This window comes from Stegostoma tigrinum, chromosome 14 (assembly GCF_030684315.1).
Source record: "Stegostoma tigrinum isolate sSteTig4 chromosome 14, sSteTig4.hap1, whole genome shotgun sequence".
Lineage (NCBI taxonomy): Eukaryota > Metazoa > Chordata > Chondrichthyes > Orectolobiformes > Stegostomatidae > Stegostoma > Stegostoma tigrinum.
In genome coordinates this window covers 24,622,946-24,635,881 of record NC_081367.1, presented here as the reverse complement: position 1 = coordinate 24,635,881, position 12,936 = coordinate 24,622,946, and the positions used below count along the sequence as shown (strand labels likewise).

Sequence of the window (12,936 nt, the reverse complement as noted above, 5' to 3'; positions counted from 1 at the left end):
TTTAGGGATGCAGTGGGGGAAGGGGAGATTTTGAAGCTTGTGAAGTCCACATTGATACCATTAGGCTGCAGGGTTCCCAAGCAGAATATGAGTTGCTGTTCCTGCAAGCTTCGGGTGGCATCATTGTGGCACTGCAGGAGGCCCATGATGGACATGTCATCTAAAGAATGGGAGGGGGAGTGGAAATGGTTTGCGACTGGGAGGTGCAGTTGTTTGTTGCGAACTGAGCGTAGGTGTTCTGCAAAGCAGTCCCCAAGCCTCCGCTTGGTTTCCCCAATGTAGAGGAAGCTACACCGGGTGCAATGGATACAATATGTATCCGGAGGTTGGTGGGTGGTATGTGAGGGATCCTCTGGGGGCGGTTGTGGCGGGGGCAGGGTGTGAGTGATGTGTTGCGGAAAATGCGGGAGATGCAGTCAAGGGCGTTCTCGACCACTGTGGGCGGAAAGTTGCAGTCCTTGAAGAACGTGGACATGTAGGATTTGCGGGAGTGGAATGCCTCATCCTGGGAGCAGATGCGGCGGAGACGGAGGAATTGGGAATAGGGGATGGAATTTTTGCAGGAGGGTGGGTGGGAGGAGGTGTATTCTAGGTAGCTGTGGGAGTCAGTGGGCTTGAAATGGACATCAGTTTTTAGCTGGTTACCTGAGATGGAGACTGAGAGGTCCAGGAAGGTGAGGGATGTGCTGGAGATGGCCCAGGTGAACTTGAGGTTGGAGTGGAAGGTGTTGGTAAAGTGGATGAACTGTTCGAGCTCCTCTGGAGAGCAAGAGGCGGCGCCGATACAGTCATCAATGTAACGGAGGAAGAGGTGGGGTTTGGGGCCTGTGTAGGTGCGGAAGAGGGACTGTTCCACGTAACCTACAAAGAGGCAAGCATAGCTTGGGCCCATGCGGGTACCCATGGCCACCCCCTATGTCAGTAGGAAGTGGGAGGAATCGCAAGAGAAGTTGTTGAGGGTGAGGACGCGTCCGGCTAGGTGGATGAGGGTGTCGGTGGAGGGTGATTGGTTGGGCCTGCGGGACAGGAAGAAGCAGAGGGCCTTGAGGCCATCTGCATGAGGAATACAGGTGTATGGGGACTGGACGTCCATGGTGAAAATGAGGTGTTGGGGGCTGGGGAATTGGAAATCCTGGAGGAGCTGGAGGGCGTGGGTGGTGTCACGGAGGTAGGTGGGGAGTTCCTGGACCAAAGGGGAGAAAATGGAGTCCAGATAGGTGGAGATGAGTTTGGTGGGGCAGGAACAGTCTGAGACAATGGGTCGACCAGGGCAGGCAGGTTTGTGGATTTTGGGAAGGAGATAGGTTTGATCTGTTCCAGTGCTGTACTTCTCTTTCGTTCTTCTTGCTCTACCTCACATTCAGTCCGAGGTCAGGGGCAGGAGGGTGTGACTGTGAGCGGGGCAGGTCAAGAGGTCCAGGAAGTAGTTCCCTGGGTCAATCAATCCATAACTCATCTGTCCTCACATACCACCCCACCAACCTCCGGATACAACGTATCATCCTCCGACACTGCCGCCATCTACAATCTGACCCCACCACCCAAGCCATTTTTCCATCCCCACCCTTGTCTTCCTTCCGGAGAGACCACCCTCTCCGCGACTCCCTTGTCCGCTCCACACTCCCCTCCAACCCCACCACACCCGGCACCTTCCGCTGCAACCGCAAGAAGTGCTACACTTGCTCCCCACACCACCTCCCTCATCCCCATCCCAGGCCCCAGGATGACCTTCCATATCAAACAGATGTTCACCTGCACATCTGCCAATGTGGTATATTGTATCCATTGCACCCGGTGTGGCTTCCTCTACATTGGGGAAACCAAGTGGAGGCTTGGGGACTGCTTTGCAGAACACCTCCACTCGGTTCGCAACAAACAACTGCACCTCCCAGTCGCAAACCATTTCAACTCCCCCTCCCATTCCTCAGACGACATGTCCATCATGGGCCTCCTGCAGTGCCACAATGATGCCACCCGAAGGTTGCAGGAACAGCAACTCATATTCCGCTTGGGAACCCTGCAGCCCAATGGTATCAATGTGGACTTCACAAGCTTCAAAATCTCCCCTTCCCCTACTGCATCCCAAAACCAACCCAGCTCGTCCCCTCCCCCCACTGCATCCCAAAACCAGCCCAACCTGTCTCTGCCTCCCTAACCTGTTCTTCCTCTCACCCATCCCTTCCTCCCACCCCAAGCTGCACCTCCATCTCTGTCCTACTAACCTCATCCCACCTCCTTGACCTGTCCATCTTCCCTGGACTGACCTATCCCCTCCCTACCTCCTCACCTATACTCTCCTCTCCACCTGTCTTGTTTTCTCTCCATCTTCGGTCCGCCTCCCCATCTCTCCCTGTATATTCCAGTTCCCTCTCCCCATCCCCCTCTCTGATGAAGGGTCTAGAGCCGAAACGTCAGCTTTTGTGCTCCTGAGATGCTGCTTGGCCTGCTGTGTTCATCCAGCTCCACACTTTGTTACCTCGGATTCTCCAGCATCTGCAGTTCCCATTATCACTGATACAATGCTTCCTTAGCCAGCTCTCACTCTAACGCCTCACTTCAATATTATACATATCCTTTTGCAGCAGCTGTCAAAATGTTTCACTATGCTGCTGGATATTTCAATCTCAGAAAATCGCTCACTGACTGTTATAAAATGGGGCATGGTTTGATCATCCCTGACTAGCTGTGCATTGCATTTCTGAAGGAGCCAATATCAGAATTACCACCTTGAAATGCAGAGATAATTAGCAAACCAATTGTGACTGCAATTCCTGGAAATATCTGGGCCAATCTGTTCGTGTTATGCATTTCAGAAATACTGTTCTTTTCACTCAGGTCAATCCCAAAGATTTGGATCCAAAATTTGCCTATATCCAAGTTACCTACGTCACACCGTACTTTGATGAAAAAGAACTCACCGAAAGGAGAACGGATTTTGAAAAACATCACAATCTCAAACGTTTTGTGTTTGAAACCCCTTTTACTCTGTCTGGTAAAAAGCATGGGGGAGTAGAAGAACAATGCAAAAGACGGACAATTTTAACAAGTGCGTAATGACTTTTGAACATAGAGAGTAAGCTCCAAGTACCTTATTGGCTTTCATGACAAAAAAGGTGCTTAATGTAAATTAAGTAGGCTAGCACAAATAGAATTTCTGCATATTGACCAATCCAATTCGGTAAATTAATCATTGGCCACAAATGACCAAAATTAAAATGAATAGTACTATCCTATTATCTGCATAGATCTATTTATAACAAGAGTAGAATTTCTATCGAGCTTTCCCATTCTTCAGTTCCAATTTCTGTTTATCTGGTGTATCTCTAAGGATTCTGTCAAAGTTGGAAAAGTAAATCCTCTTGGTTTTCCAGGTGAGAATGTTGTCCTAACACAGACATTTCCTGCAGATTTGACCAATTAGTAGAATTGAGAATGTGGCCAATCTTTTCCCTACCCTACCATGACATGCCAAGATCAGTTATAGCACTCAACTATTGTCACGAGAATAAGGTGCTGACTGAACTTAAACCAAGGATTGGCAGTGAGAGAATAAGTTTGCATTTATTCTGTACCTGTAGAACCTACCATCATTTTTATTATGTCTTCATTTCACACATTCTTTTCATTGGTTAACACAGCTGGCCAGACATTTCCGTATGTTAAGAAGAGAATTCAAGTTGTTAACCAGCAAAGCACCGAACTGAATCCTATAGAGGTGGCAATTGATGAAATGTCGAGGAAAGTTTCAGAACTAAATCACCTTTGTTGTATGAATGATGTGGACATGATTCGCCTACAACTTAAACTGCAGGGAAGCGTCAGTGCCAAGGTACTTGTATTTTTTGTTGTAATAATTTTTTTAAATAATTAGCGACTAAGCCTGACCATATGCTGCTGCATGTATTTCTCAATGAATGCCATGGTCAAAATCATATCCCATTTTACTGGGACAACACATTCTGAACTAATTTTGGAAAGATTGTAACCAACACATTCATTTACCTTATAACAAACCTGCAATCATTTTCATGATATACAATGTTTAGTTGCTACTTTAACAAGATTAAAGAGATGTGTTATTTGTGAGAATTAAGAAAAGGCATGTATTTATGTAGATCTGTTACATCCTTCAGGACATCCTGAAATACTTCAGGCATTGCTGGCAAGGTGTATGTATTCTGCAATACACATGGAGGTGATCATAGGATCTCTCAGTGGTTAGCTGTGATCCAGAGTGTTCCAGAGTAGAAGCCAGTAAAGAAATCCAAAATATTGAATCAGTGATAGATGTGCCAAAGTCACCAAGATGTTTGACTTGGAAGAGTTACCCAAAAAGATAATGTTCCAGAAGCATTGCTCCACTAGTACTCAGCAGAGGAGAAAGATATGGCACCTTAAACATTCTAGCCTTATTTCAGTGCTACATGGGAGTGTCAGCCGAGGCTAATTTCCACCTACTGACATTAGACCTATTCTCATTCTTCAGTCCTTCCATAGCATAGGTGTGTATATGACATTACACAAATGCGGCAGTAAGCCACACCTCGTAACAGTACTTGAAATAAATGCATCTTCAGTGTAGGAATAAAGCAAAGTAGACAGGAGCTGACATATAAATACATGGGCCTCATTACATGAAGTAGGATTTCTGTAGCATATGTCCAGATGTAATTAGTTAAGTAAATATTAACAGATGTGAAGACATGCATGTATGTTGCAGGGAAAATAGGCCACCCACAAATTAGTGAATTAAGTAATAGGGCCATAATGACTTAAATCTAACAAGGAAGAATGTGGGAAAGGCCAAAAATTAATCAGTTAAATGAACGTAACCTGACTAAGTGAAATCTAAATTATACTAGATTGAACTACAACATGATAGCTTGTGCATTACATCTGCTTTGGTGATTTAATGCTATTTACTCTCCTTAGCCCATCTTTTTGAAGAAATAAATAGTCAAGTGAATGAAGAATATCTCAATATACAGCAGGATTATTGATTTTTCTTGATTGTGTGAGAGGTCAAGGTATTTATTTTAACAAACTTTCCCCATCGATAATTAAACAAACCAGATTAATTCTCGGTTATGGGAAATTAGGAATTGTGCAAAAAAAAATAACGGCAGCGTAGGCAGCTCACATTCCTGGAAGTAAAGTCAGCGGTGAGCCAATCTGCCAATAACAAGGCCGTCCTACAGACAGAGCGAGACAGCCGGTGCTGAGAAAAGACTAAGTTGAAGCGGTGTGGGACTTTCACTCCACTGCCAGTCAATCTAACTGGCTGGCAGATCCTACTGTCCTGGCAGTGCCAGAGCTCTGTATCAGGTTGCAGGATTAGACGCTACTAAATTCTGAAGCAAAGTCAGTTGAGAGTGTCGGGTGGGTGTGGTTGGGCAGCAGTTTTGTTGTGCGCCCCTTTGAGGGGTATCAGTGTGGATTTTAAAGTGAATGCCAGTAGGAAAGAAGGAAACCTTGACTTCTTCAGGAGTACTCCTGATGGGCAAAGGGCACAATCATTGAAGATGTTACTCGCTTCCTGCTATTTTCAATGCGTTTTAAAAATGAAGACAAGAATCCTGATCCAACCTGGCTGCGCACGGCAACAACCTTATCGCATGGGTAACATAATATTGGATTTCATTGAGCTGCAGACATGCTCAGCTGATGTGTAGTTATTTATTAACATTCAGTGGGCTGATATTAGCCCCTGCCTTCTGGGAATGAACTTGAGAATGGGCAGGAATGTGGTGTTCTCACACTCTGACTTATATCATATATCTTTCTATCATAAACACACCTGGAGGGGTCATGTGAAATCAAACCCATTAATTTGGAAGTATGAAATTGCTGATCCATGCAGATTTTCCTGTTTGCTGATTTTCTGTATAAATCTAATGCAAACAATGATTCCAATATTTATACTCTGTTCATAACAATGTATTTAATTCTCTTGTTCTTGTGCCAAGTTTACTAACTGGTAGTAGTGCTCATTTTAATTAAATCTTTGTTTGTATAGGTAAATGCAGGACCCATGGCTTACGCTTGGGCTTTTCTAGAGGAAAAGAATGCAAAAAAATATCCAGACAACCAAGTTAAACTCCTCAAAGAAATTTTCAGGTAAGAATGTGGGAAATTTAAACTAAACTGTATTTTTTAAAATCCTGATATGTGTGTGGATCTAAAGATTTCTTGCATGTCCTCTTCTTTAAGATGTTAGTAATATGCAAACTATGTTGTCATAAAGCATAATCCATTTAATTAAAGATGTTACATCTAACAGGCTTCTGTCGTTCTGTGACATTCAAATACTTTTTATATCTGAAAATTTGCACTTGAGGCTGTCAAAACCTCAAAGCACCATGTCGACTGCACATGAATTTATAATGAAAGAATTTGCTTTTAAGTTATTAATTGAATACCCTGTAACGGTGAACACTCAAAGTTGCAAATGAATAATCAGAACATGGAACATAGAACATTACAATGCAGTACAGGCCCTTCGGCCCTCGATGTTGCGCCGACCTGTGAAACCAATCTGAAGCCCATCTAACCTACACTATTCTGTTATCATCCATCTGTTTATCCTGTCTCAATCTGTCTAGTCTGATAGCCTGTATTTCAGTATTCTCCTTGACAGCACTATCTTTTTCCTGTACAAATACTGACGAAAAATATTCATTTAGCACCTCTCTTATCTCTTCGGACTCCAATCAAATCCTTTGATTTTATCCTAACATTCAAAGAGCAGTAAGAGTGATGAATTGTGTTGCTCTATTTACTTAGTATTTTTAATCATCGCCTTGCTTCTGTGTATTTATTAGACAGTATATTCAATTGTTAACAATCTTTTCAAAAGTGATGAAGGCTTAACAATAGCAGCATTCTGCAAAGTAGGTCACTCGACTTACCAACAAAATTGGTTTCTCAGTGTTAGAAATATTTGTAACAAGTTTTCTTCAGATCTTTCCATTTACCTTCATCAAGATTCTGGGCCATCAGTCTGAAATTTCCACTGGCTAGAGTGCTAGCTTTTCTAAATGCACTTGTAGGGGTAATTTTAATGTTCATTATCAGAAGAAAATGGGCGATAATAAACCATCTTAAACCTCGCCTGATTTTTTTTCAATCACCCATTTATCTCCTGGCAATGAAAACGGTGTTGACCTTCTTTGTGTGTTTGATTTGTTGTGCAAGAACTAAGTTTCTTTTGACACCTCCACAATTATATAGAGTTTGTTATCACAGCAAATCATGTCACAAGAATCTGGTGTAAAAAAATGCAAATTCTAAGGGCCTGTGTGTGAGAGTGAGTGAGCGAAAGAGACTCATCAGAGGAGTTTCAGTTTTTACTCTTGAGCTGCAGAACAGTAAAGCCCAGCCATAAGATGACTAATGTTCCTTCCAAGGCATCAGTTGAGGAAATGCCAATGTTGAACACAGAGGTCAAACAAAAGCAATGTTCTCTTCAATGCATACACCTGTGTACAGCCAACATTAATCTTAAAGTCATTTCAACAAATGAACCATGATAGCAGTCAGAATTTGAAGGAAATGTTGGCTATAGCATGAAATAAAAAACTGCAGATCCTGAAGATCTGAAATGAAAGCAAAAAGTGCTGGAGATACTCAGCCGATCTGGCAGCTTGACTGAAATGTTAATGTGACAATAACAGCAAGCTAGAAAAAAAAGTATTAACAATTTTGTGAAATTTTGACAGTGGAAAGTAAAAGCTGGAGTACATGACAAATGGGAGCTGAAGTATACCATAATTGTGGAATTCTCAATCCCAAAAGGGATGTGGGTGCTCACTCCTTGAGTTTATCCAAAAGTGATATTGAAGGGTTTTGTGTTCAGGAGAAAGGATGGAAAATGGAATTGAGGCAGAATATTTCCATGATTTTACTGAAAGGTGAGGTAGGTTCAAGGCACCCAGTGGCCTATACCTGTTCAAACTTGCCATGTTATTATATAGCCCTTTATCAGCTTATGACTGATCTTGTCACTCAGTTATGCTTTCATATCATATCTTGATATCCCCCAATCTCAGTTGTGCTTTTATCCAATGACTGGGAGGAACACTTTCAAGAAAGAGTTCCAAGCTAGAACTTAGTTAACCACATTCTCCCCAGATGATGATGTTTGAAACAGTATGTGGGATATTTAGTTTTGGAAAAGAAAAGAAACAAACAAAACGGCTTCTATTGAGTCATCTTCCTAAAATGAAAGGTAAATATTATTAAGACTTGTAACTTTCAACATCCACAAGGCACTTTAGAAAAGGTACATTCATAGTCTTAAAGCAAACCAAATGGAGCTAGTTTTGACTTGTGGATACACTCAAACAAGACAATTTATCCAATGAAAAATACTAATCTTAAGGTGCTTACCTCATTGTCTTTGGCTCTAAATAGTACCCGAGATAGTTGGAAAGGGGAGGGAATTTCAGTTGTGACTGCTAATAAGCTAGAGGGAGCCTACAGCTTCTCTTGGTTCCGAAGCACATAATTTCTCAAATATTTACATTTGTTATAATGATACCATCAAGTTGGCAACTGCTGAGTTGGGGCTTTTAACAGTCCTGACCTTCCTAATTTTTATGTTCAGTGAGACTAATGAGTGTTTCAGATGTCTGACTGAACCATGAAGAACACATCTATATCATAAGTATTCAATTATAATTTGGTCCCCAGCAATCTTGCTGCCAACTTGGCGTACCTTACATCACTTACATATCCAGATGCAAGATCTCCATTCAGGAAACCAAAGCAACAATTCTGCAGACTGTGGTAGAAATGGCATCCACTGTTCTTCGCATAAAATGTTTCTTGGCCCTCCTAGTTTTGTCTCCAAGTAAATTTTACAAGTTGCTTTTATTATGCGCCCTGCTTTTATATCACCTTTGTGACAAATAGGAAAACTGTATCTTTAGCTGGATGTTAATTTCTCTATCTCTACCTTGCTTCGGTCCCCAATTTTGTTTCTTGTCCAAGCTCAAGGAAGACAGTATCATTAGTGGTTCTTGCTCCTTGGCCCATATCCCAATGGCCAGTTGGTAGTTTAGATTTTGAAGTTCCATTGTGCCTGTGCAATTATATTATATATTTTCCCAGTAGCTCCTGCTTATCTGCTAGATCCTCTTCAGATTTCGCTTTCAATACTGCTCAATACTTGATTGATAAAAAGTTCCACATTCAATCATGAGCCTGACCTTGAACAACACTGCCACTATTATCAGCAACAATTCTAATCCAGGGATAAATGTTCACCCTAATACCCCAGTCCTGAACTATCCACTGCTGCTGTGCACCCTCAAGTTTGGCTTCCACATGGACACCCACTTCTTTGACCTCCTGTTTACTGATGTTGCATCATTACTACCTGGAGCTCTCTCTTCATCCATCAATGATCTGGCAGTTTTGGGATTTGCATCCCCTCAGGATACAGGATCTCAGCAAGTCAGATGTTGGATTGTTGGTTATGTCCATCCACCCCTTAGAAGGAGGCCAGATGTTAGTAGTCACTAAATGTCTGATTATCATTGGGCCCGGGAATGGAAGCAGAAACTCAAGTTGCTCACTGGGCAGTGGATCTTACTGTACTTGTATGGAGGCTCGCTGGTTGTTCTACAATATTCCCCTTCTTCATGGCATTGCCACCTGTGTCAGTTTGTAGATCGTGCTGGAAAATCCAAGGGTACAGTTTAAGGTGGTAATAAAATCATACATGGCTGTCATCCCTATCTCTTTGGAATATGGGCAGACATTCTTTACACCCAAGCAGCAAGCCATTTATTTGAATGCTGGGAAGTCTTAAATTGTTACCTCCCATCATCCCTGTATGAGTCACAGAGATGTATAGCATAGAAACAGACTCTTCGGTCCAATTCATCCATACAGACCAGATATCCTAAATTAATCTAGTTGCATTTGCCTGAATTTAGCCCATATCCCTCTAAACCCTTTCTACTCACATACCCATCCAGATGCTTTTTAAATGTTGTAAATGTACCAGTCTCCGTCACTTTTTCTGACAGCTCATTCCACACACACACTACCTTCTGCATGAAAAAGTTGCTCCTTAGGTCCCTTTTAAATCCTTTCCCCCTCACCATAAACCTATGCCGACTCGGCTACCCTGGGGAAAAGACTTTGGGCCCTCAAGAAATCCACGCCCCTCATGATTTTATAAAATTCTATAAGGCCACCCTTCAGCTTCCGGCGCCCCAGAGAATATAGCCCCAGCCTGTTCAGCCTCTCCCTACATCTCAAACCCTCTAACCCTGGCAATATCCTTGTAAATCTTTTCTGAACCCTTTTAAGTTTCACAACATCCTTACTATATCAGGGAGACTAGAACTGACTGCAATATTCCAAAAGTTAACCAATATCCTGTAGGGCCACAAAATGGCCTCCCAACTCTTGTACTCAATTGACTGACTAATAAAGACAAGTGTACCAAATGCCTCCTTCACTGTCCTGTCTACCTGTAATTCCACTTTCAAGGGACAATATATTCTTAAGTATTTTGTGATCATGTTTGTAACATTCAAATTGGACCGAAAATTTTATTTGAACATTGTCTTGTTTACTGTCATTTTAGAAGTCAGCAGCTCACTCTAACTAATTCATAAAAAGTACTGACTGGCTCTCAATTATTTCTCTAGCAATTCCAGATTTTATTTAGCCAATTAACAGTTACAATTGAGTGAGTAATTTTGGTGGAGCAGTTTAGCTACATAGCTAAACCGTGTGATCATGCACATTTGATGGTGTTTAGCAGTTTCTTTCATGCTACAAACATTAAATACATTGCAATTTGACAACAAATAATTTGAGTGATATTTAAACTGACAGAAGTGATGATAGATAGCTATAATACAGGTTATAAAGTTTACCCTACAATGTTTGATACTGAATCCAAATTTCTACATGACAGCCTTAAGTTTAAAGGAAACCTTCAGTGCTACACTTTGGTACCTTGAGCACAGCTATTCCCATTCCCAGTTGTCCTGAGCTATACCTCAGGCTTAATAGTTCATTAACCGTGCCATTTAATGTTCCATACACACAATCACAAGTGGCATCTCTTGAGTTCTTATAGAACAGGCTTTGTCAGGCCCCTCAGTCAAACAGTTTGGTTCCTTTCTCCATTTGGGTTGCTACACATATCGGCAGTGTTAAAACTTTCCAAAGTCCTGTAAAAGAGAGAATGTAGTGGACGCTGATTGTCACTGATTAAAGTTTATTGTTCTTTGTGTTTCCGTACATTTTGATCTGTGTCCAGTGTTTCTACCAGCCTTTGCTTTCCATCCCCACACCTGTAAGTGTCACTGATACCAGGACCCTGTAAGGCCCTTGAAGTGTTTAGCTGATTTTCAAATTAGAACACAAATAATATTTGATCCTGTTACACTGTTACAACTGAGACGATTGGTAAACCTTAGCTCGGAAATTGCATCTTCCTGCTGCCCTCTAAGATTCCAGTCACCTTTTCAAGTTGGATATGAAATCCCCTCTGTTAACGTATATTCTTGTCTGCTTCAGGTGATCATACAAAGATTTATCTTTCTAAATACAAACCTACTATCCATGTGTATGTAGATCCATTTTCTTTCCCCTTAAGTGATTTGGCTAGTGCGACAGATTCTGTGACCCTGCCTGAAACTAGCTTTTAAATTTATTAGAGATATTAGGAACTGCCGATGCTGGAGCCTGAGATAACAAGGTGTGGAGCTGAAGGAACACAGCAGGTCAGGCAGCATCAGAGGAGCAGGAAAGCTGACGTTTCAGGTGTGGACCCTTCTTCAGACCCGAAACGTCAGCTTGCCTGCTCCTCTGATGCTGCCTGGCCTGTTGTACTCCTCCAGCTCCACACCTTGCTATCCCTTTTAAATTCATTAGCTGGGGCCAACGTTCAGGGCAGTCAGTTTGGTTAAAGTGCATATTGTTTACCCACGTACAATAACCATTTCATATCAGGAGATTGCGAGCCTTGTGTTCTTCTGTTCCCTGGGAGTTGCCCACATTTCAACAGCTACTTCTTTAATTCGGTGTGAGAGTTTGAAATTTAAAAGTGAGAGCATCACCCTGGTTTGTGGCAATATGTTTTAGTCTTAAAGTCATATTGTCACGCTTGCCCAGTAACTTGAATCTTTAAATCTCGATCATTTCCCCTGACCCATAAGTTCCATTGCAGGATTTTAGATTAATCCTTAAATCTCTCCAAGCCTCTCCATTTCTTTTTTGTGTTTGGAGCTCAGGTCATCTAATATGTTTGTTCATTAATTCCAATTCACAACATCCAAGACTAAATTAAAATCCTCCTTATCTTTTGAGAACTGTGGCAAGAACAAGAATCCTCAAATTTTTAAACTTGGCAGTATGTTTTTGCTCTCAGGATCCATCCAATCCAACACAGAATTCATTAAAGTTACTTTAAATACTTTTAAAAATTATATTTGTTTCACATGCACAAAAAGTGCTATAAAACAGAAAGAAATCATACCACTGAGCAGAAAATTCCTTCAAACTGCATACAAAATAGACTACATGGGGTTAAACCACTGTTAAGTGACACAAACACTGGCTGGCAACTGACAAAACTGCATGGTCTGGTTGTCTAGCCAGACTCAAAGAAATTGTCTCAGCAGTTTTATACATTCAGCAGCAGCCTTTCACAGTCTGTCTCTGGCAAGTATTCACAAAGCACAATTGATCATGGTCATCTCCTGTAACTTGCCTTAAAAACTAGTTATGATTCTGTCACGTAATGAAAGGTTTGCCCTCGTATTCTTACTTGCAAACCCCAGTGGACGACTTTAATATCAGCTTTCCTGCTCGGCTTCATTACCCCTCTGCTTCAACCATCTCTCATCTACCTTCCTCTTTCCCCTTCCCTTAATATAACCATACAATATTCCTTTGGGAATTTAATGT

General features: G+C 41.8%; 1 protein-coding gene across 1 annotated transcript in view; it reads left to right on the top strand.

The window, feature by feature from the left end:
* Window positions 1–12,936, top strand: part of dock10 (dedicator of cytokinesis 10) — a 320,275-nt gene that overhangs the window by 294,212 nt on the left and 13,127 nt on the right. The window contains exons 51-53 of the mRNA XM_059651053.1: window positions 2,836–3,046; window positions 3,639–3,829; window positions 6,017–6,117. Coding sequence (XP_059507036.1) covers window positions 2,836–3,046; window positions 3,639–3,829; window positions 6,017–6,117 — 503 coding nt within the window. The remainder of the gene's footprint in view (window positions 1–2,835; window positions 3,047–3,638; window positions 3,830–6,016; window positions 6,118–12,936) is intronic.